The sequence below is a fragment of the Ambystoma mexicanum genome, chromosome 3q (assembly GCF_040938575.1).
Source record: "Ambystoma mexicanum isolate Mex_15411 chromosome 3q, UKY_AmexF1_1, whole genome shotgun sequence".
NCBI classification, from domain to species: domain Eukaryota; kingdom Metazoa; phylum Chordata; class Amphibia; order Caudata; family Ambystomatidae; genus Ambystoma; species Ambystoma mexicanum.
In genome coordinates this window covers 1,107,652,220-1,107,677,688 of record NC_090926.1, presented here as the reverse complement: position 1 = coordinate 1,107,677,688, position 25,469 = coordinate 1,107,652,220, and the positions used below count along the sequence as shown (strand labels likewise).

General features: G+C 49.2%; 1 protein-coding gene across 4 annotated transcripts in view; it reads right to left on the bottom strand.

The window, feature by feature from the left end:
* PCP2 (Purkinje cell protein 2) overlaps positions 1–24,425 on the bottom strand; it is a 232,842-nt gene extending 208,417 nt beyond the window's left edge. Inside the window, exon 1 of one of the 4 annotated variants that reach the window (XM_069603865.1) lies at positions 24,111–24,425. In XM_069603865.1, coding sequence (XP_069459966.1) covers positions 24,111–24,185 — 75 coding nt within the window. In that variant the 5' untranslated portion in view covers positions 24,186–24,425. The remainder of the gene's footprint in view (positions 1–24,110) is intronic. The other 3 variants (XM_069603866.1, XM_069603868.1, XM_069603867.1) reach the window with 3 other exon arrangements.
* Between the last annotated feature and the right edge of the window lie 1,044 nt (positions 24,426–25,469).

Below are 25,469 nucleotides of genomic sequence, written 5' to 3'. Positions count from 1 at the left end.
AACTTAGAATCAGCATTCTAGCTGCATGTGTAAAATTGCAAGTTAATTTAAAAAGCAACAAAAAAACATGACAGTTAGCTGAAAGTCTGGCTTAAGGAACTGAATTCTGCCTGGCAACTACCCCCATCAGGAGTGAAACTTGAGTCACAGCTGTGTTCCCAGGCCTAGCTGCCCTTTTGCTGCTCACACTAAGGATATGCCATCTATCTGATAATTGAATTACCTGTGCTCTGCAGGAAAGTGAACAAAGCCCTGTCCTGGCTCAGGCAAAGGTTTTATTGGCAGGAGTCGTAAATGGTCGTAAAAAGTGGCTTCCTCCTGAGGAAAGGGGAGGAGCACTGCCTGTGAGAGCAAGCTGGCTTGGCAGAACTGGATAAACCAGTATTTCTACCTTGTGCTGAGAGGAAACCACACCCCTTTGGAGCCAGAACATAACTTTAAAAAGATGGATCATTCATAGAGCGGACATGTGAAAATTTTATAAATGATACCATAATTCTTGTGATTTTTCTGCCCACAGTTTAAGAGGTTTTTAGAACCGGTGGTATGTTCAGGGGGGTGTCAGCGGAAAAGTGGATATAACTCTAAATGTATGCATGTTAAAAATCTGAAACTTCATCAGTTAATGTCCATACTCCCTGCGCACATGTATGTAAAGTTGGGTCAATGTCAGAAATTGAAAAATCAATTAAAAAGTGAAATATGTGCCATTTCTGAATGCAAGCTCCCAGGAAGAGCAGAGTTTGAACAGGGGATACCTCCTGTAATGCATGATGGGTGCATATGATTTTAAAACAATATGTACCTCTGCAAATATGTATTTGTTTCAAATCTAGATTTGTGTGTAAGTTGACAGGAGGAGTGGACTTTCTGCAGGCTGTAAAATGACATCACTCTGACCCAACCTAGCTCCCCCAATCAAATGATAAATGGAAGTTTGACCAATTAGAAGCTGAGAGAGAGGTAGGGTCAGTGATGCTAGAACACACCCACATTCTAAACACATAAAAGCAGACAGACAGGACAGATAGGGACCTTCAATTCCATCTGCAGCGGGACGCTCTGCCGGAAAAATCCATACTTACCTCCATCAATCTTCAAAGAGCCAACACTTAGACTCCAAGATAAACAGAGACTTCAGAACCTTAACCAAAAAGGCCACTGCCGGCAAGAGTATTTGTCAGCAGGCCTCAAAATATTTTTGCAACTGAACTCTTCAGACAGCCGGGCGAGCCGTCTGAATTTTGCCAAGAACTTTTGCAAGAACCCGGTGACAGAAATATCCAAAGAGAAGGCAGGACCCGACCCAGAGAACCGGTCCCTAGCAGAGACCAGGCCATTGTATCCAGAGTGCTGACCCCGATGCTGTGAGCAGTTCCAGAGGCCAGGCGCTGTGAGCAGAACCCGGGAAGACCTGACCAGACTGAAGTCCGTGACCAAGTCGCTTTCCGGTTCAAAATCTCTTGTGAGTACTCAGCAAAACTCAGAACACCTCTCTTAGTTAAAATCATATAATTCAATCTATTTAACCTAAGTAGAACTGCCTCCTAGCTGTCACCTGTCATTCTAGTTGCAAAATTTGTCACTTGTCATTTTGAGCTTTTAAAATTTGCAAAACCAAAAACGACCTCTATTAAATCGGTCATAACTCTGTAACCGTTTGGGTTAGAGACTTGCAGTAACTTTCCTTAGAAAGCTTAGAATCGTGGCTTTCCTACGAACCTGGAACTGCATTCCTACCCCCTATAGTTTTACCGCAATCGCGGAACACGCATTCGCGAATTTTACCGCGATTTGCAAATTTCTTCACATGTAAAAACTGCTGCTGCTTGCCTTGCATTTGCCAGAAATTCGTTTAACCTGCTAACTATCCCTGCATCATTGCTAGTGTGAGCTGAGCTAATATTAACTAGATACCACTCACCCTGAACCTCTGAAAGGGAATTAAAAGCATTTCCAGCATATTTCTCATCCATTGCTAGCACATATCAAAGCATTTTGCCTGTGTTTTCAAAACTCCTATCTGTTTTCTGTAGTGTAAGCTTGCTGGGGTGAACTGATTTACATTGATTGCATTTCTGAGAACTGTGTGTTTTCCTTCCATTTCCTTGCCTCGCATCAAGGGGGGGAGGGGATTGCCAGAGAAAAGTGATTACATTGTTTGGTTGAAATCATATTGAGTATTTTCTGTACTGCATTCATTGAATATTGCATCCACCTGAGCTTACATAAAGCATCCTCTACCACATTATACTTTTGTTCCTATTTACCAGTGTGCTACCTTATCCATTTCATGTCAACTCCTTATTGATTATAGAGAAGCGTGTTAGTGCCAGATTCTCCGTTGTTAATATTTATCATATCAGATTAAGTGTGCTATTCAATTATTAATTTATTATAAAGTGTGATATATATATTTTAAATTATCAAATAAACCTTTTAAACTTGCAAAACAGAACTACTTCTTGGCTCAGTGGGGTCAGGGGGATTCCAAGAGAGGGGTGTTATATAGGGGTAGTCATCCAGAACGCATGAACTGGACATAAAGATATATCAATAAGGGTTTTCATTCAGTATTATAGACTAGGCGTTGACTTAGCTGTAGTGTTGAATTGAATCCTCTTACACCCTGGACCGAGTTGCCTTGCCAACTCCGGTCGCACTCTGGAGTGATTGGCCCAAGTGGTGAGCCTTCCCGCTCACCACTTAGCATGTGTTGATTGACAGCTAGGCTGAATGAATGGGGGTTTTCTGCATAAAAGCAGGGCTTTTGGGACTGGATCTTTAGAAGTCGCCACAGGACCTAAGAATCCGACGAGGGTAACGCTGAGCTGACCTGCACGACAACACCTCCGGTGGAGCCCTGCGGAACCGACTCACCACTTCCCGACGACAGAGGAGATCTCCCTGCCGGAGAGTCTCTTCCCCTGACTGGTGGGAACAACCAGTCCCCTTTGCTTTTTATTCGCCTCAGGACGCAGTGGTCGAATTGCCCGTGCAACGCACCCCGGCAACCGGATAGCCACTACCCCTGTACCACGACCAAAAGGTGGTGCCTTGTGACGGAGCACTCCGCGGCTGGTCTCTTCCCTAGTGGTGCACCGGACTTCACTTTTCTTCGACGACGAGAACCTCTCTACTCTTGGCAAAGACCCGACGTGCATCCACCTCCAGGAACAACTGCCCCCGCCGGAGCTGCCCTCCACAACAAGGTACCGTGTCCACCTGGCTTCCCTTTTGATCGGTTCGAGTGAGGTGTCTTAATCCTCTCCTTTCCGTTGGGTCGCCTCCAAGCTTTTCTCATTTATTGTTCTGAACTGGTTCAATCTGCCGATAAGAATTTGCTACAAAGACTTGAAAGCATCTCCACTAGAGACTTTTTTGGGACATAGCGCCTTGCCTCTCTCCGAGTGGGCCTGGCCTCTGAACTTTATGATCTATTGTGGTTCTTGCCTTCTTACCGTACATCTTGCCCGTGAAGTATTGAACTGTGTTGATTTCGTAACCTGCCTATCTTTTTCTCTCCCGTCCTAACCAATATTAGAGTGCCATCTAGGTTGAGGTATACACCTCTGTCTGTAAATAAGTGGTGCCGGTAGAACCTAGACTTGTCGAGATATTGCTAGGGGGATTGATCGTTTCTTCTTCGTAGAGTAATTGTGTTTGATTTGTTTGCCGTGAAAGTGCCATAGTGTTTTTCATAGACGTTTCGTTATAAATAAATACCTTAATATCTTTACACTAAGCCTTGTTGTGTGTTTGCTTGTCTTGCTGGGAAGAATTGCCCTATTTTGTATACTCCACATACTGCTCAACTCTTCTTGAGGGAAGTCTGACTGCTCAGCCACAGCTACCAAGTGAATCTGTGTGGTACAGACTGCTACCAAGTGGGTTCACCGCCAAACACCTGTAGTCCTAAATCTTTTGCAGTGGTCCCAGAGGGAACTGCACAGGTTTCCGCCTAACACATTTGATGTCCATAAAATGTCCTGCTGCTCCGCAGTCTAGCATGGCAACGACCTCAATTGGCTCTGGACCCATAGTCCTCAGTTTGACTCGAAACACCATCAAACTGTTGTCCTCTCTTACTGCGACGGGTCTTGTGAGATAGCAAGGACTCTATGTTGTTCCCCCAAGACCTCCCTTGCATAGGACAGGGAAGATTTCCTTCTGTCGCGGAGGTACCTCTGGACAATCCCTGAGAAGATGTTTTGCAGAGCCACAATACATACAGAGACCTGAGTCTCTGCACCTCTTCCTTTCGGCGGGAGTTAAAGGTCCTCGGGTGGCTCCTATCTGCATAGGTTCCTCCGTCGTTGGAGCTTCCCTGGATGGTGGAGGAGTCAGGTTAGGTGTCGAAGGGTATGAACGAGGCCTTCTTCTTTCCTGACGATGTTCCATTAGTCAGTATTCGATTTGTAAAGAAAGAGTCATAGATCTTGAAAGGATGTTGGACGGGCTACTCGGGCTAATTTGTCCTTTATGTCCTCTTGGAGTCCTCTTCGAAAGATGTTTTGTTTAGCAGAATCAGGCCAGTCGGCCTTAGCAACCAACCTTAAAAAGCGAGAGATGTATGTTTGGACGTCTGTCGTCCCTTGTTTAACATCAAGGATTGCCTCATACGAAGGGTAAAGAACTTCTGGCCGATCGAATCTCTCCTTAAACAGTTCCACAAACCTGTCATAATTGTTCACAACTGGATCATTCCTTGAGACTAAAGGGGTAGCCCAAGCTAGGGCGTTTCCGGTTAGGTTTGCGATAAGAAACCCCACCTTAGTCCTGGCTGTCTCAAATGCATGAGGTCTAAAGGCAAAATACACCTGACACGCGTCTAGAAATTCCTTAATACCTTCTGGATAGCCATCGTATTTACCAAAAGACAAGGGCATGGGTGGTAAGTCTCCTTGATCATCTCTGTGTAGTACCACCTGTTGGCGAAGTGCTGCATTTTCTGTCTTGAGGGATTGTACCTTGATAGTTAAGCCTTGTAGAGCAGCTACTAGCTCTTGGTATTGTTCTAAGGAAGCCATCTGTTTGGGTGGGCGTTGTATTCTGTGAGGTCTAGCCCCTTCCTGCCCCTGCCCCGACTCCTCACCTGTGGCTTCTGTTTCACTGTCCTTGTAGGAGGTTGACAGCTTCTTTGTGGGTCGGGGAAGATCTCTGGTCGACCTCTCTTTGGACTTTCTGTCATGCAAATAAGGCCTGGCTCCCTCGGAGGTCACCTTGACAGGGATGGGGACCTGTTCCGGGGGACCCCGAGGAGCCAAACCCCAATAGTCAGGGAAAAAGCTGGATTGGCGTCAAAAAACCCTGAAGAGTTGTCCTCGTAGATAGTTAGGTTTTCCAAGAGACAAAAACAATGTGCAGATGGGATTCCAGGTGAGCAGGTGTTTGGCACTTGGAACAGCAGGATGCAATATCGTTCTGATGGAAAAATCCACTGCAGGACTCTGAGATCAAGTTAAGGCGCTGCCGAAGAGCTCCCTGCATACAGACCAGAAGTAGGCAGGGAAAGAAGACTCTGAGATGGACGAGCCTATGGAAAGGCGAGAACAGAAGGCAGTAAAGAAAGAGAAGGTAAAAAGGTAAGGATACTAGAAACAGACCCCACTTACCAGAATCAGACCGGACCACGGAAAGAATAGGTAGGAACGCAAAGCTAGTACGGAAGGCGAGTATGCCGAAAGATAGGCAAAGAAAGTAGGAATACGTAACGGAAGAATACCGGAAGAGTTAGAGTAAACGAGTACAAAGGAGGGAGTAGAGGAAGAATACAGGAAAAAATACCGGAGAGAGAGGGATATTTCAAGAAGGCAAGAAAAGGCTGCTAAACGGGGTTAGCCGTGGAGCGAAAGTATAAGGAATCAGATACAACGCACCGGATGGTGGGCGGGGCTTAGTTTTATAAACACGGCTGCCATGATGGGTGAGGGCTAGACCGTGTCGTAGAGGCACTACACAGTGTTACCCTTCCAGGAATGCCAAAGCTTCCACGATTGAGTACTGACACTCTCTAAGGGTTAGATGCTTCTCCAGGCTGAGAGTGGGGGGTAGATCTCTTTCTCCTCTGCAGGTGCCTCCCTCTGGAATGGCCTCCCTGACCATCTCAAACATGAGCCGGACCACCTGAAGTTCTGGAAACAACTCAAAACTTTCCTCTTCTCCTCTGCTTTCTCTCACTCCCTTCCCTGCTGACCTACCTGATTTACCTGTCTGCTGTACCGACTAGTTGAATGCCTACCCTCAGAGTCTCACTGGATACTAGGCTCTTTCTTGATCAGTCACCCTGGCATTGCCTCTGAGCCTACCATGCACCTATGGGCTGTAACTGTAACCCTACAGTCCCTTGTTCTCCTTGGACTACCAAGAGCCGTGCTGCCCTGGCTGCACTAACTCAGAGCATTGCTGTCCTGTTTTCCCCTCCCCTCTCCCTTGCAACCCCTTTTCCCCTTGCCCTTCTCGTTCTCACACTTGCACCATCTGAATGACACAAGGCCTAATAAGATCATATGTCTTGTCCTCCCTCTGTCTTCTCTCCCTTGTCTTGTCGCACCTAGAAACACTTGTGTACAGGCATGCTATAAATGACATATAACATATCATATCATGGTGTGAGTAATAAAACAACCAGACGGAACCTCTGCCTGAAGCACTCAATATTTAAACTTGCATGTGTGGATTTTCCCACTGCTGCAGAAAAGACTTTTCAGACTCACTTTAAACATGAGTGTCGGCCAAAGCTAGGAGGGTAGGGTAGTCTGAACCCCTAAGATAACCATTGCTCTGATAAGGATAGTCTGTGAGTTATGGGGTCTGCAAATCTGAGGGTCTCAGTGTCACATTGCTTTTAGACCATGATGGTCTGTGAGCTAGAGTCATTTAAACTAAGAACATGGGAATGAGAACCACTCATAGCAAAGAAAGCAAAGCCTTCCGCCCTCCACAACTGCTCACATTGAGCACCTCAAAGTCAATGCCCCTCGCACTGAGTGTCCGATTTGAGATGATTTGATTAGAGGTGCTTCAGCGTCACGGATCCTTACAGGGTAAAGGTCTCCGAGAGTGGGAACCTCCAACATGGAGGATCGAAGTCTCAGCCCCACAGACCTCACTCTGGCAAGAAGGACCCGCTCAAAGTCAATGCTCCATAGACCAGGCGGAAGTCAAAATGTCAGACCCTCCGTTTAGGAGGCGTCATAGCACTTGGGGCTACTAGGGTATGTGATGAAATACAATGGGGGCCAGAAGACACACAAGGGAGATAAGTCTTCTATAAGCTATACCCTAACTTAGACCCCAACTCCATTCAATGGTGTTTCAGTCATGTATGGAAAACAGACTGAAAGTGAATTGCATACCGCCTTCGCCCCTATATTGGTATTTTGGGCCCCATGCCTGGCTATACTCTTCAGAGATTTGAGTCAGCAGAGGGAGCCCCCAACCATGAATAGTACGGGGTAAGGGGCAGCATGAAAGAAATGTCCAAGGAAGGCTCTACGCAATTAGGTGCTTCGCTTAAACACAGATAGCTATTAAAAGTCCATATAAGGAGAAATGCAGGCAACAATGAATACGTATTCAAAACAAAAATGGTTACATTTCAAACATGATTGATAAGTTAGGAAAGGGGCTCCTAGCCAGTTTCTAGTGCCCAAGGTAAATGTCCATTGGGTCACGGTACCTAGGGATCCATTAGAAAGGGGCACCTGGCTCAAACAATCACTATCTAAGACCCTGAAGCTGGCTCAAGGGTGTCAAGCAGACTCCTTGGCAACTCTGTCTGGGGCAGAGGATGGGTATTCAGTCTGGGAACTTTGAGGTGGTGAGTCGGCTTCAGGAGGCTCGGTCAGTGGCGGACGGCTTGAAAGCAGGTGTCTCAGATGACGGTCGAGTCAGGCTCAACAAGGCGAAATGTGGGCTTGCTGCACAGAAGGGCTCCAGGTGCATGAGGTCTCAGCATCTCGAAAGCAGTTTGGTGGTGGTCTGTCAATCTCAGGGGTTCCCTGAATGCAAATGTTGCAATGTTGTCTCGGGAGGATAGCTTCGGGGCAACGTGCTCGCCTTGGAAGCAAGACAAGGCAGAGAACGACAGATTCGATCTCTGCATCTTTGCTTAGAAACCTCTGGGTGTTAAGTGCGTTATAAATAACCAATTACAATTACAATCACTGAGCAACAGCAAGGTCAGAGGTAATGCCTTTGGACTTCAAATATCACTGAGGGTCCCTGTGCAGTCACACTACTAGTGCTGGAGCCCGCTCCTGCACTTCGCAGGCCATGGAAGTTTACAAAATGACTTATTAACTTCAATTATCTGTCTCTAGTGCCAAGATACCCGCGTGGAGAGAGGGTGACGTGTTCTACAAATAAACATCTTATGCTATGTTATAGAACAGCACCCTCTTTTGGGTAAATGAGGGTCCTGGTCCCATGTAGTTAACATCGATAAATGTATTCATTGTCTCGCCCACCCCGGCCCCCACTACCTTGCTGAATGCATTTCACTGTAATCTCCCTCTCGAACTCTCTGCTCCTCCTCTCATCACAACCGAATCAGATCCCTACCCCATAACTCCTCCCACTTTCCCTCCTTTTCCCTGCTTGCCTCACTCCACTGAAATGCCATCAAATCTAGCTCACAGTCTGCTAGCATCGGAAGGCGCTCCCCCAAGTCCAACAGGAATCCAGCAAAAGGGCGCCCTCTCCAATTATAGCAAACCATTTGCAGAGAATTGGTATATTTTAAGCACTCTATTAGAACCTAGCCAGGACCACTTCTTAGAAACCTGGCCACCCTCTTTTACTGCATAACACAGAGGCCTAAGTCCCTGGAGCCTCTGTGGTGGTTGCTAGGTCAAAATACCTTTTTCTTTTTTCCAAAAGTAAAAAAGACCAATTTAGTAAAACCGCTCTGTCACCGCGTCTTTATAAATCGAAATGTCAGCCCCTGCGGTGCACACGTGTGTACGCAGAGGCTGAGAGGCAGGCCAGGGCCCGGAAGCGGCCATGGGGGAGAAAGGGTAAATTCATGTGTGTGCGTGTGTGTTTAGGTGTGTGTTCCTTTTGCTGGTGGGGAGTCTTGGGAGGGGAGGGAGGTGGCGTGGGACAGAGAGAGTTTTTTTGTTGCAAATGGGGCAAGAGGGTGTGGGGGTAGGGGTTAGGGGGTGGTGGGGAGGATGGCTGTGTGGGACAAAGAAATTTCCTTTTTTCAATTTTTGTAGGCTGCCTAAAATCAGCCAATTAAATCAGTCTTTTTGTTAGGCAACCTACAAAAATCAAGAAAATGACATAGACCCCTGTGGTGTGGAGCAGGGCAATGGAAGCAGGGTGGGGGGTAACTCAAGATGGCCCATGCTTTTCTCCTGTGCTACTCCCTAAATGGCTGTCTTACACCACACCCACCATGTCCAGTCTCCTGCAGATCAAAGTGTGTCTGTTGTGAATTTTTGGGAATTCTTAGGAACATGGGGTTTCACTCCAAGTTATCCAGGGTAATTCAGGCGTGGAAATTTGCTCATTGTGCTTAGTGAGGTACAGCTTCACCTCATCAGGCTAGGCAGAAACACGTGTTTGTGGGTGCTGTTGGTACTTTTGTTCAGAGGAGAAATGCCTTGCATTTCGGTGCTGGACTGCCTAAGTGGGTGGGACCAGACTGATATACAAATGGGTATTTCTCCTCTGTAAAAGGTACAGTGAGCTGAAACGTGGTTGTGGATCCTCCTGTGTGGGCATCTTCCCATAGAACAGGTTATTTGGCAGTGTTCGTTCTCGGTAGAGGGGCTCCCAGACCTTTTTGTGAATTATCAGGTGTCTGTAATTACCTTTCTTTGCACGTCAACCCTTGGAGTGTAGTCTCCAATCCTTTTGAACCAGCCTCCACACCTGCTGGTGGTGTGAACATCTCACTGATGCAGAACAAAGGGTTGCTGGGTGTTTCCTTGGCAGTCAGCACTTTCCTGCTGCCCGCCCACCCTCTTAGCTGGCACGGTTCAGTCACACCCTGCACATCTGAGTCAAGTGTTATGGGGTTCTTGGGAGAAGGTGAACCATGTACTCATCAGCGCGTCAAGAGGGTAGTGCATTCAGCATGTCTCTGTCATCTGATCAGCCAATGAATGGTAGGCAAAAGATGCCGGTAACTTTTAAATAGAAAATGCAGAATTGGCAGTCACTTTCATTCTATCAATGCCACAATTCTCTATTGAGTCTGTTTATCTTCACTTCAATAAGTGGGATGCTAGAATTCGGCCACCAGGCATTAACGAGCAATCAATAAGTAAATTTAACATGAAGATTAATTATTTTAAATACTGCACATTAATGCTTAGACGAATGTATGGTTTAGCAGACTTAACTATATCATATTTTCCCCCATTGAATGTTTATTTTGAAAGAGTGAGACATGTCTGTATTATAGTAATGTATTCCACAAGTGCATTGTTAGGTAAGAATCTGTTGAGTCCAACTGGTGTGGGACTTTACAAGACTTATCTCATGGTATTAGGTAACCCACCTTTTGATATAGGCCTGTACTATACAAGTTGGTAGTGTGACTGAGCAGCCAGGCTTATCTTAAAATGGGTCATGTGTGCCGCAGAGCTGTACAATGAAATCGGTAATACAGATATCCGAATAAACACTTACACGCCAAGAGTTATAGTATGCATATTTATTTATATATACACAAGGATAATTAGACAATCTTTGAAAAGCAGCATCTACTAATAACATTAATCCCAAAGTTGGGATTCAGTTCAAGAAGAGCAATAAAGCAGGTGAGTACATTTTCCAGCACATTGAGTGACGTCATTTGAGGTCAGTAATAACACTTATTCGTGATCACCTTTGCAATATTGAGTTATAGGAGGGAAAGTTATAGTCAGATCAGAACATACTTTTTACTTTGAAAAACAGTTAGATGCCTCCAGAGGGATGTAGGCAGTCTTTTATCCCAGCAATAATAGTGTTCAACAATTAAAACCTGTAAGGGAGCTAACACTGTCAAAGCCAATAGGTTCAGAATGAGGCCTTTAGGGAGTCAGGACAGCCAAAGTCAATGGGCCAGTTCAAGGTTCTGATGCTCTCTTCTTAGAAAATGTTTTTGAAAAGTCTGTAGTTCAAATGGAAAATCACAGAAGCTCAAGAGGAGCCCATTTGACGAAGCACAAGCTGGGAGGCCAGTGCAAGTGAGTTATGGTCAACTCTAAAGAGGGTAAAATAGAACTCACCAACCTAGGAAGCAACACAATTGGCAAAAGGTAGATGTACCCCAAGCCTCACAGTACCTGATAATTGAAGAATTGGTTCCAGCTGGATGCCTTCCTGTTGCAGTGTAGCAGACCCTTGTTCCTGGTTCTTGGTCATGGTGACAAAAGGGATGATATCTGGCAGGCTTCTGCGGCAGCACTCGAGAGAGAGAGAGAGAGAGAGAGAGAGAGAGAGAGAGAGAGACAGGGGCAGCACAGCAATCGATTTTCCTTGATTCAGCTGCCTTTTGTGGGTTTGGTGCCTTTTTCTCAGCGCCAAAGAAAAACAACCAGCTCCAGTTACAAGTTACTTGATCCCTCGGCCCTGGACTCTGTTGAGGGGACTCTGGATGAAGACGTCTTGCTTCTGTAGGGTCCTCTGGATGCCCACAATGTTTTGGCCAGATTCACACTTCCAAAGACAAGGCACTTGATGATGGTCAGTGGTCCCTAAGCATTGGATTCTGCCGCTTTGGAAAGTCAAATCAAGTCGGAGTTTGCGCCAAGAAGAAGCTTGTCTTAACGCTAGTTGGTCCCATCAGCCCGAGAGAGGAAGTCGTCCCGTATGGGTCTTCCCAGTCAAAACGTAAGTGGGGTCAGCACAGCTGCACAGCTTCACCGGGCACTTTAAAAGCCCAGGAGGGTGCTGCTGGCGTCTCTTCGCATCTTCTTCATTGAATGTTGTCCTTCAGTGGTTGACTGTGCCTCTAGTCCCAAAAACCTCAATCGAGGAATTACCGGAACTGAATTACCACTGGTGGCAAATGCCCAGTGGAATACTATGGACTCCGTGACTAGCAGTGTTTTAGCACCACTCGTAATATGGGGCATTTACTGCCAAATCGAGTTGCCGTCAATGTGAATGAGTTTGCCAGTGTGGCGTTGCCCCGTGAGGGGATACGCACGCGGCGGCGTGACGTTGCACGTCGCCGCGTGCGCCTTAAATAAACGGGGCGTTCCCGGCCGCGACAGAGCGACCGGGGAGCCCGAAGCGTGCAGACGTGTTGGTGTCCCATCTGTGCATGCTGGGGCTCGCGGGCACGCAGCGGGGGCACCCAGAGACCCCCAACAGTGGCGACGAGTGTCGGATGCCCGGGCCCGGCGGTGAGCGCAATCCCGGAGTAATTTTTCATTTCGAGTGAAGCATCCGTGGATGTTTCGCATCACGCCGAGGCCGCGGACCACACGCGGCTGGCGGCCATTTTGCCCACGAGGTGGAGAGTCTTCTAACGGCTCCGGTTTGGAGCAGGAAGACAATCCAAACCTAATTTTTGGATCAACTGACTGCAGGCAGTACAACCTGCAGGCCCATGCCAAGATTTTGTCATTTTGGTGAATTTTCAGGCGGTGACGTCGTGTTGTAGCTGGGAGATGGACTGAGGTGGCTGGGCCTTCTCAGCCCATTCCTTTTATAGCTCAATTTTTGGAGACCTTTGTTCACGGATCCTCTTCAGGACCCTCTTCAACCCCTTCATCATCATCACGTGGGGGATGACGCTCCAGCTTCTGCGGCCCACGTGGACACCAGGCGCCTTGAGGTACTCTCCTTCAACCCTTTCATCATCACGTGGGTGGTGGCAGTGTGGGGAGTGGTGCAAGTTGCGGCCCTTAGAATTGGAACAAGGGTGCCTGTGCGCTTGCGCCTAGGAGTGATCCTGGTGCCCTGGAGGGTGCGACGGCCACGGCTTCGGAGGAGTCGCAGGATGAAGATCTAACAGACCTGTTCCAGCAGAACCCCCCACAGCACATCCCACGCTCGACGACGTCTGGACTGCCTGTACAACCGGTGGGTGCACCCCCCCCTCCAGTCCAACCACCACCCCTGGCCATGGCCCAAGCCAGGGCGCAAGCGGCCTTGCAGCCAATTCCGGAGTTTGATGCTACGGGCCCTCCATCCAGCCTAGGGCCACGATGGAGGAGATGGATCGCAAGGCTAGATATGTACTTTCGGGCCGCCCAAGTCACGGACGACGACAGCATGGTGGCCACAATGCTATACTCCGCAGGGGTGACTGTGCAGGAGATCTTTGAATCTTTGACTCCAGCGGGTAACACATATGATCAGGCCAAAGCAGCCCTCCTGGCGCATTTCATCCCCCTTGCCAACGTGGACTTTGAAAGGTTTGTCATGCTGTCGGCCAAACAGAAGGAAGAGGAGACGCTTGACACTTTCTATGGCCGCCTGCGCCGCCTGTCACAAGGGTGTGCGTGGGGGGATGCGGAGGACATGATAAGGACCATGCTGATCCAGGCGTGCTCGTCAGGCAAGCTGAGGCGACAAGTCCTAAGAGAGCCCGGACTCACTCTGGCCAGGATTCTGGAGCTCGGGAGGTGCCATGAGGTGGCGGAAGCTCGAGCCAACAAAATGGAGGCCGGTTCCCGCCCGGCGAAACCGGAGGAGGTGTGCGCCATCTGGCGGGGCGGCAGAGGGGTGCGAAAACCCGGTATACCTCCCAGAGACAGAGCGGGGAAGCCGGTAGAATCGTGCCAGAAATGCGGATATGATCTCCCCCACTCCTCGGAGTGCATGGCCAAAGGAAAAGTTTGTGGACGCTGTGGGGTGCCTGACCACTTCTCGAGGGTGTGCAGGGCGACTCTGCCTGTACTTATCCCGAGAGGGCAGCCCCGTCTGTGGGCCCCGCGGCAGTACCGCCCGCCGAGGGTAGCTCAGGTGGAACAGGTGGAACCAGAGGAGGCCCCGGCGGAAGAAGAAGTGGAGGAGGAGGAGGATGAGGAGAACATCTTCTTCGTCTCCAGCATGGAGGTCCTCAAGGGAAGGAGCAGAAGACAGCCGAGGTGTGTCGTGGAGGTTAACTGCTCGCCAGTCCCTGTGCTAGTCGACACGGGAGCCTCTGTAAATGTCATGGCGAGAGGACATTATGCTGCGCTCGACCCAGCCCCGAGACTGGCGACACCAAGGGCCCGTATCTTCGCATTTGGTGGGCGGGAGCCCTTGCCACTCGATGGGGTGTTCGTTGCCAAGGTGGAACACGACGGGTCGAAGATCAGGGCCCGCTTCTATGTGACTCCGGTGAGCAGCAACACCCTGCTCAGCTGTGCGGCAGCGGAGGCCCTTGGTATAGTCAGCTTCGCCTATTCAGTATACTTGGAGGACATCAACGACCTGCTCGACAAGTATGCTGACATCTTCAAAGGGATCGGGAGGATGAACGGCGAACCCGTGAGGCTCCACATCGACGAGTCGGTACAGCCCATAGCCCTGAAGCACAGGCGGATCCCATTCCATCTAAGGGACCAGGTGGACAAGGAACTCGATAACCTGGTGAACCTGGACGTAATTGAAAAGGTGGAGGGCCCCACACCCTGGGTATCCCCCATTGTCGTGGCGAGGAAACCTAAACAACCGGACTCTGTCCGAATCTGTGTGGACATGCGGTTGCCCAACAAGGCTATCAGGAGAGAACGACACCTGACCCCGACGATTGATGACATCATTGCGGAAGTGCAAGGGGCCCGTTTCTTCTCGAAGTTAGACTTACGGGCTGGGTATCACCAGGTTGTTCTCCACCCAGAGTCCCGTTATATAACGACTTTCACCACCCACAGGGGACTCTACAGGTACAAGCGTCTGAGCTTTGGAGTGTCGTCTGCAGCTGAGGTGTTTCAGAACTTAATCCGAGGCGCTCTCGCAGACCTGGAGGGCGTCCTGAACATTAGCGACGACATTCTGGTTTTTGCGAGGACTGAATCAGACCACCTGAAACGCCTAGCCAGGACTCTCGAGAGGCTGCAATCGCTGGGGCTCACCCTCCACAAGGACAAGTGTGAGTTCCTCCGCCCGACCATTGAGTTTTTCGGTTTCATCTTCAAGGAGGGCGGGGTGTCTCCTGACCCCAAGAAGGTTCAAGACATCAAGGCAGCACGACCCCCTGAGTCCGCATCAGAGGTGCGGAGCTTCCTCGGAATGGTGACGTACTGCGGGCGATTCATCAAGAATCTCGCCTCGAGGTCGGAACCTCTGAGGGCTCTGACGAAAAAGGACACTATCTGGCAGTGGGGCCCGTTAGAACAGGCGGCATTCGAGGACATCAAAGGTGCACTAACAGCGGAGGACACCGTGGCTTTCTTTGACCCTGCCTTGGAGTCGGAGATTGTTGTGGACGCCAGCCCGTTTGGCCTTGGGGCGGTCCTCACCCAGGTGAGCAGAGACGGAGGAATGAAGCCCGTGGCCTATGCGAGCAAGGCCCTCTCCGAAACCGAGCAGAGGTACTCTCAGATTGAGCGAGAGGCCCTGGCGGTTCTGTGGGGCTGCCGGCATTTCCGGCTATATGTGCTGGGGAGACCTGTGACAGTGGTAACAGACCACAAACCACTGATCCCAATCATGGCCGGATCCTCCTCCAAACCACCAGCCAGGATCGAGCGATGGATGCTGGCCCTCCTAGAATATGGCGTTAACCTTATCTACAGGCCAGGGGCCAACAATGCGGCGGACTACCTGTCCAGGCATCCGGTGGGCAGGGACGGGCCCGCCCAAGAGTCGTGCGCTGAGGAGGCCGATGATCACGTGAGCATGGTGGTCGAGAGTGCTACCCCCAATGCGATGCCGCTCCCCGAACTGGAGACCGCAGCAGCCAATGACGAATGCTTCCGCATCCTGCGAAGCTCGATGCAATCGGGGTCCTGGAAGACCGTGCTGGAGTTGGTGGCCGGGCGCACGCAGGAGGCCAAGGTGACCCTCGAGCAACTCTGGAAGGTGAGGGATGAACTGTCCTTCACGGAGTCGGGTCTGTTGCTGCGGGGTGATCGCCTGGTGGTGCCGGGCTCCAAGGTCCACGAAGTCATCAACCTGGCGCACCAGGGACACCAAGGGGCCGCCAAAACGAAGGCGAGGTTGAGGCTGAAGGTGTGGTTCCCCGAGCTGGAGAAGAAGGTGGACAACTTCGTAGCGGCCTGTGTATGGTGCCAGGCGGCTTCCCCAGTACAACGGGAGCCCGAGATCGAGGTAATGCCACGGGGGACCCGCCCATGGGAAGTTGTGCATGCGGACTTCGGATCCACGGCCGTGGGTACTCATTTCCTAGCCATCGTCGATGAGTACTCGCGATACCCGGAGGTGGAATTCGTTGAGTCGGTGGCATTCGAGCACGTGGTGGGCGCTGTGGAGAAGATCTTTGCCACCCATGGGTTCCCTGTGACCCTGTGCTCGGACAATGGATCCCCATTCCAGAGCGCGAGGTTCTCGGAATTCCTCGAGAGCTGCGGAGTGGCCCACCGGAAGGTGTCCCCGTTGTGGCCCCGCGCGAACGGGGACGCAGAGAGGCTGATGAGGACATTAAACAAGACGTTCCGGATAGCTCAGGGACAAGGTCAGCCTCTCCAGCGGGCGCTATACCAGTTCCTAAGAGTGTACCGCACTACCCCACATGCTTCAACTGGGGTGGCCCCGGCTGAGGCTCTGTTCCGCAGGTGCCCCCGAGGTCTCCTCCCGGAGGTGCAGGAGAAAGTACCCGGTGTAATAGACGACCAACGGGTGGAAGCGGAGCGGCTGGCAAGGACCAGTCAGGAGAATCTACGGAGGGGCCTTCGTCCGCAGCGGCTGGAACCGGGCGACGAAGTGTTGATTAGGAACCGGCATCCCCATGGGAAACTCTCGCTTCCATATGAGCCCGAGCCGCTGGACGTAGTGGCGGTGAAGGGGTCGATGGTGACGGCCTCGGATGGGAAGTCGGCCGTCACCCGGAACGTGAGTTTCTTCAAGAAACTGGGGGACTCTCGGACTGAACTCCCGCCTGACCCGGATGAGACGGTCCTCCCGGATGAAGACACCCCCCGGGGGGAATTCGTGGGGTCATCAGCACGAGACACCGGGGCGGCCGGGAGTCCGGCAACTGAGGTAGGTGGGAGGTACCCCCAGAGGGCTGGGCGAGGGAAACCTGCCTACCTCGGAGACTATGTGCTGGGGCCGATTGACTGGGCTCCGGAGTGAAGGGGATCCGGGAGGCTGTTAATAAATGGGGGCCTGGGGCTTGCGAGTTGTACATGCCAGTATGGGTAGTAATATGTTTGATGTGTTTTGTTGTTATTGTTCCTCCCCGAAAAAGGAGGAGTGTGGCGTTGCCCCGTGAGGGGATACGCACGCGGCGGCGTGACGTTGCACGTCGCCGCGTGCGCCTTAAATAAACGGGGCGTTCCCGGCCGCGACAGAGCGACCGGGGAGCCCGAAGCGTGCAGACGTGTTGGTGTCCCATCTGTGCATGCTGGGGCTCGCGGGCACGCAGCGGGGGCACCCAGAGACCCCCAACAGCCAGTATTCCCAAAAAATACCAGCAACTTAAGATGAGGCTCTCAAGGTGCAAGTCACGCCGAAATCAACTGATAGTGCCATGAAATTGAACCCTTCTAAACCAGCACTTTTCTTAGCGGGACTATTCCATGAAATAAGAGCCATTTTATTCGGCAGTGTTAGCAAAATACTTGGGGTGAGGAACCGGAGGGCTTTCGGCGCAGCAGGAAAGGGGGCTACAGCCACTTTTCTCAGTGGGGGGCATTAAAACGTATCCCTCTCACTCCACATACGTAAGCTGCGTAGATACACGCAGTTATACGTCACGGGGAAGAACTGATTGGGTGTTCAATTTAGGAAAGTCATATTTCAGCTACAGTGTACGGCCCCCATCCAGCTGTGCGCTGCCGTCGCCGCAATGATGACGACACGTGTGCGCCGCATTAGAGCAGAGGCACGCTAGCTGGTGGGGAAGTGAGAGAGTGTGTCCTGTGAAAACAAGCAATGGGTGGCAGATACAAGAGGACAGCAGGTGGTTGCAGGGGCGATTTAGGGGTAGCCACTCCCCTCCACCCCTAAGCACAACGGGACAATAATGGCTTAAACAATGACTACATTCAGGAGATGGTATTGAGAAAGAGGTTTTGAACAGAGAATGTCGACTGAAAGAGCAAGTAGGTAATTGTAGCTCAAAGTGAATCGCCTCTCGGCACTTCCAGTCCGAGGATATATCAACATGACATAATGAAGAGGGGCACTTATTCGTTTCGGCGCTTATTTATTTCGCCAATGTATAGGTGTCAAATGGGCATATATTGTAAAAATGAAAATGGCGTCCATTCACTTGAGACGTGCATCCCACGCAGAATGCTGGGCGGAAAGCACTAGGATTAAGCATGTAGATAGCAGAGTGAGCTCAGCCTTTCATCCTTCGATAAACTGAGCACCATTAAATGGGGCAATAATAGCAGCTAACATTGCAGCCTTTAGACGTGTGTGGAATCCTGCACGAAGTGCTATGCAAACAAGCATTGGCAATGCTGACATTTTAGGCTTTTGTGTAGGCATGGGAAAGGGACTTGCTAGGCACTGCCGTGGTGCTATTAACTGGCTACTAATGGTGGCAGGCGCAAAATGGTGCGAGTACCTGGGCATCTAATACCAGTGCCTGGAAAATGCCGGCTAATACTTATACACAAGCCAAAACTGTTGGCTTTTCCAATGCTTGTTTTAGCAGGACTTCAGTGAAGGACATTCAGAGTGCTTCTAAATGGGGTGACCAAAGGCAGACCTGGTTAAGACATTTCTATTACACCAGTAGCGTGTTTACAGCTATAGTTAAGCCATTATCTCTCAGAACACTGCTTTGAAAAAACACTTGCAGACACATTAAGCATAAAGTTTGATGGTAAGGCTTGATTAAAGCGGGATCAACAAGTTCTCATAAGGCAGTGTTTTGAACGGGGGCCAGGAACAGGGCTGGAATGGACATAGGGATTAGCATGGCCGTGGGCAGTCCATGGGTGGGTAAATAGCCAAACAACACCTACAGAATGTGTGTCCCTCTTCATGTGCCATTTCTCCTTATCTATACTCTAATGCAATCGTTTCAGCAAGCAACACCTAATAGCCCAAACTTAGAATGATTATCTTAACACTGAAAGGTGTCACGCTTCTCTGACCTTACTCTATAAATCGTAACCAACCATTACTAAAAGAAAAGAGTACTGCTGATCATGAGAACTGTGAAGCTATAGGCTGTGAAGCTATAGGCTGTGAAGCTATCGACGACCCCACTTATTCCCCCTCCCTGTTCTTAGCCAACATACAGCACAACTCCAAAACCATAGCGAGAAACATAACATACTCCATGATTGGCCATTTAAACCTAATTGAAGTACAGAAACAACCCTAATAGACATCAAAGAATCCACCCTGAAAACCATGGACATATATGAGAAGGGTGTTCTTATTCCACTATATCAATCGGCAGCATATGATAGTGCAGACCACTATCGCATTCTCAATGTCACTGGGCCTAGTAAGATCATTGTTTTGTTCTCTCCTGTTCCCATCCCTTGCCTTGTCACGTCTGAAACACTTGTGTACAAGCGCAATAGAACTAAAATATCAATAATATACTGCTGATATGATAGGTTATTTTATAATGTGCTTAATAGCCAGAGGTTTCTAAACACAGACCCAGAGATTGAACCTGTGTTTCTTCGGGACATCTTGCTTCCAAGGTGAGCACGTTGCCACTGAGCTATCCACCCAGGTCAGCCAGAACACCTGCGGAAAAGCCTGTGGCATCCTTCCTTAACAGCATAACAACACAGGTGTCAATAGCAGAATTCAATGCTGAATCAAAACCACTCTTATGCAGAGTTAGACAAATATTCCCTGCTATCCAGATTTCCTCAAGGATTCCCTCCTATGTATAGACCACAAGGATTCCCTCCTATGCAGAGTTCCATAACAATTCCCTCTATCCAGAGTTCAAAAAGGATTCCCTCCTAAGGTGAGATCTACAAGGATTCCCTCCTATGGTGAGTTCCACAAAGATCCACTTCTATGTGGAGTTACACAAGGATTCCCGGCTATGCAAAGTTCCACAAAGTTACCCTTCTATGATATGATATGTCATTTATAATGCGCCTCTACACAAGTGTCATCACTATGCTAAGTTCCTCAAGGATTCCCTCCTATGCTAAGTTCCTCAAGGATTCCCTCCTATGGTGAGTTCCACAAGGATCCACTTCTATTTGGAGTTCCACAAGGATTCCTGCCTATGCAAAGTTCCACAAAGTTTCCCTTCAATGCTATGTTCCACAAGGATTCCCTCCTACGGGGAGTTCCACAAACATCCCCTCCTATGTGGTGTGCAACAACGATTCCCCCCTATGCAGAGTTGTACAAGGCTTCTCCAGTCCAACCTGGCTGTTCAGTGTATATATGCCTATAATGGCTGCACTAACGAGCACCTTAACCAACTCATTCCAGATTTACACTGATGACCTCCAAATCGTTTTTTTACACTATAACTCCTCAGTCAGTAAATGCCACTATTACATACTGTCTGGTGGTTTCCCAGGAATGATTGTCTTCAAATAAATGATGATTTAATGCAAGACTAACGGTCATCTTGGAACTTAGTCGCAACCCCACCAAAGACATACGTCTCATCCGGCTGGAAGAACTGGGAGCCTAATCGTCTCATCTCAGGAAACAACCGCAACAAAAAAAACCTGATAATCATATTTGACCTAAAACTTCCATTTAAGGAACACATCCGTTCCCTAACATAAAATACACTCTAACAACTCTGCCGCATAAAAGATACTTCTCTTCTTAGGGGAGACTCATACAAACAAGATAGCACAAGCACTCGCCTTGATTAAACTGGATTACTTCAATTCCCGCCTAGCAAATCACCTTCGCAACAGATGCAATTATTAAGGACCAGAGCAGCAAGGCTGATCTTTGAGTTGGGGTAATGAAAACACTCAGATGACTACCTGTAGAGAAGCACGTGCACATTACTCTATAAGCTCACTGCGCGGTCGCTCGAGATGAGCAAGGGGTCTGTTTAGCTATTGGCAAGTCTTACCCCCCTACAGGCCCACCAGAACCCTCAGATCTGTCGCAGCCAAAGACCTTGAAAAGACATATGAGGAGAACAAGTGGAAAGCGAAGAGATCACTGGCCACTGGGCAGGGACCGAGTCTTTGTAGTAGACTTCATGCAGAGCTGAAACAGATTCACAACCTGGCTCGATTTAAGTGACCGACTAAGAGACTCTTCAGGGACTCCTGGGAAGGAATCTGAGCTCTCGAATAGTGATGGGTGTCCCCTGGTTACCCGACTACTCACTTGGATTCAGGATAGGTCCGCTGGGACCGGCATGGAAGGCAGTAACACAGTTTGCAACCTTACACTCCTTGCCCTCACTTTTTTTTTATCCCTCCTATTTCTCATGCACACCAGCCCGTATGTGCCCCGAAGAAAAATTGCTACTTTTGTGTGCGGCGCAATTATCACTCAATCATAAAAAATAAATATCCACATAAACGCGTCCACATTGCAAACCATTTAGACCCTGAAGACCATTGTTGTAGGTTGCCTTCACCTGTCCGCGTTGCAGCCCTAAATGCCCTCGGAACCTGTTAATAACAGATAATGCCCCTTAGGGGTCTTCATGATCCGTAGCGAGTACACGCCACAGGGCACTGCGGCTCCTACCAGTGTAATACTGCAGATCACAAGAATCCAGTGCCTACTGCCCACATATATAATAAGAACAATACTGTCCGTTCATCTAGCGTAAGCCCCAAGCTGCCTCTTTAACATTAATCTTAATGGTGTTTGTGGGCAGCAGTATTGCGGGCTGACTTTGCTGTGTCTGAAACCGGGTTCTTGCAAGTTGCATGCGGATCTCTGCCGTGAGTGCTAAATGTACTTAACTAGCAATGACAAAAGAAAACTGAACACATCTGGATTCAGCAAAACAAAAACGTGATGGCTGGAAGGTTTTGAATTAATCATAACCACGGGCACGCTCTGGGCAAACCCTCCAGACCATCGTTTTTCAGCCTGCCAAGCCATTACAGAAGAGAAAAAAACCACATGCAAATCAGGCTTGGTCCTACCCCCAAAGGGGTAGCCCAGCCCAAACTGGTAGGTCACATCCCTTCTGCACGAGACCACAAGCATCCCCAGACATGTTTCAGCCTTGTTGGGCCTCATCAGTGAGGAGTAGCTTGGGTCTCTAGGCCCAGCAGACTCGGGACCCACGTCTGGGCATACCCGTCCCATTCGGAGTGACTTTAGCAAAACAAAAAAGGTTATGGCCGGAAGGTTTTGAATTAATCATAACCACAGGCTTCTGTAATGGCTTGACAGGCAAAAAACAATGGTCTGGCAGGTTGCACAGAGCAACGACAGAGGTTAAGATTTATTCTAAACCTTCCAGCCATCAACTCCTTTGTTTTGCTTTTGTCACCCTGATTGGGACGGGTATGCCCAGATGTGGGTTCCGTGCCTGATGGACCTAGAGACCCAAGCTACTCCTCACTGGTGAGGCTCAAAATAAGGCTCCCGATTTAAGGGTATTTATTCTTTCAACACTTCCATCGGTATTTATCTCTTTTTGGGTTGTAATGTTATCTGTATTTATTGACATTTATATTTGCTCTGCAAACAATATTTTGCAACTAGTGCTTTTGCACATTTATTCAAATGAAAATGTAGCGCTTCGATGCCTACAAAGATAAATTCATAGAGTTGAACTTCAACCTAATTTCCATGTTCACCATAAAAGCAAACAGCTGCTTCTGCTGCTCACTTGTTTTACATCCCTGTAGTCCTTTAAACAGCTTCAAAGGGACTCACATCAGTGTTGTGGAACTCCCCGCCCCCCATTGAGCTACTCTGCAGAGTCATTGGACTGTGAGGCAGAATGGCGACCCGTAGCGCTAATCAAGACGTGTGAATGTTTGTTTCTGCCATTTTTTTTACAAACAAATACTGAAAGATCATAGTGATTTCCATCTATATTTATATGTAAAAATCAATAAAAACGGAAACCCGTGAGCCCAATCAGAATTTACACATGGAATGACTAATGAGTTGACTCTGGAATGACATATGTGCACTGTCAAAACATAGCAGTGTAAACATGGTAAATTAAGAGGATTACTGGTGATGCAGTGCTGCTATGCACTTTGTTATAAGTCGTAGCGATTCATTGCTAATGTGTTCCCGCGCTCATTTGTTAATCCATACATTTGTTTGTCCACGCGTACGTTTTTTGGTTCATTCATCCGTGCATCTATTTATTCATCCATTCATTTGTGAATTCTTCCATTCACTCATTCTGGGGCTCAGTGGTTAAAGAATAGCATGGGCCGCAGATTGGCTGGCCAATGGGAGGGCTAACAAGAGAGATGAGCCTCCTCTGCGATTTTGGTCTGTACCTTATAGTCATTTCCGGTTGATCTCCTGTGATGGGTTGTTGGGCGGCTCAACTCAACACCGCCGCCCTGTTTCCAAACGCCCCCTTGCACAGTAATCGGATCTGGTGCAAACAGACCTTTTTATGGGAGCGCCACTAACTGGCTAAGGATTCAAGAGTTGGATTCAATTTTCTGTGCCGTTAAACGCCAGACTGTTTAGAAGCTTGCCAACATGGCTGATCATGCCTAATTAGCTTACGCGTTGGCTCTGCGTTGTCTGACCAAGTTCTTGGCGTCCCCTGACTTGCGGATCAGTGGCTGCAACAGTTGTAGGGCTGAGCACCCTCTGAGCAGCGTATCTTGTCTAATGCATTAAGGAGCTTAAAGCATGCCTGGACCGGCCGGGCAAACAGTCGACTAAAAGCAAGCCGACGATGGACATCCGCTAATGGCCGGATGATTCATGCAAACAATGCTTGAGGATTTTCCCTTTTTATGTATCACAATGCGATTAGACCGAGTCAGGCGGGATGGGAATCTCTAATGGATCATTAAGGGCAAGCGATTGCGCAGCTCTACGGTGCCTGCGATGCGCTATATTAAAGCAATAAGTCTAATGTGCATGGTCAGGAAGACACATTCATAGAGGGGGTACTCGCTCACCATGGCCGAGGACTGCGACCTAGAATCCGATCCGTCATCTCGCTCTTCCTTTGCTTTTACTTCCACGGTGGTCATCTTGACAATGGAAAGTTCGGACTTAGAGGTTCACACCGAGGACCCCCCTTTCTTCTGGTCAATCTCACTAAACTAGGCCGCCTCTTCCACCTCCGGTGCACTTCAAGCTCCTTCCTGGACTTCCAGTAGTCCTGGCGTGGACTGGAACGGTTGCTGGTGTGCGCACGAGATTGAACATTTATAGGGTGCTGAGCCCAATCCTCCCACGATCCGGCAGAGTGTCACTGTATAAACCTATCCCCCCCTCTCTCCCTGGCATGTCCGGCCACGCCAACCAACCACCTTGCGTCCCGGCTCCAATCTCTCCACCCGACGGATCAGCGACAGCAGTAAATCCATATTTTAATAAACGCAGCAAACAATCTGCTCTGGTTGCATCAGATCACTGTAATCTGACATAAAGATTATCCGGGATAATTGATAAAAAGGGAAAACAACTCTCCTTTTTCCACTTTGTGACGGCTGCTGGGAGGCGCCTGGAGAGAAGAGCACGCTGCTTGGTATATCAGCAACCATCACCGTGGAATGTTCCAGGGTGTCAAGGGACACTTTCTGAGCCGGCCAATAACTGTAGAGAGGATGTGGCGGGTGCACTCCTGGGGCATGCGGCACAGTCGTGCAAATGTCACCCAGGTGCAATAGGAAGAGGTGAGCAGATGCCATGCTGGGGGAACTGGAGGCCGTGGGCACATACCGTCCTGAGGCAACAGGAAGTGCTTGCACATGTCTGTCCGAGAACAGGGAATTGTCCCATTTTGTGAGATGTGGGTCCAGTGTGCATGCCCTCCTCCCCCCACAGCGGCAGTGCAAGTCACTTGTAACGAAGTTGGCCGTTAGTAATACATCTTGTGCAGTCTTTTGTAATATGAGCACTTTTATTAATTGTAGTGCCAGGGTTAAGTTCTCAGTTACAAATCAAGATGAAGACATGTACATCCACCAGCCCCCATGGTCAGCCGCACTCTCTCCTCTAACTGTCCACCTTCGAATCAAGCACACACAACATTCCACTCCACTCCAAGATCCATTCGTATGACATCACCTTAGCTGCTTGAATGAGTTACTGACATGAAGGCAAACTCCAGACCATTACATCACACTAATGTCATCTTTGGGCGGTAGACAGATTGGTGCTCACATTTCCTCTGGCGGAACAGGACTCGTCAATAACAGGTCATGCTATGGTAGCAGGAGCTAGCATTCACGTGTAATTCTGGGGCTGAAGCAGGCTTGTGCATGCCAGCCCGGAGCCGTAAGAGTAGCGCAGGTGTTGCGCTATAGAAG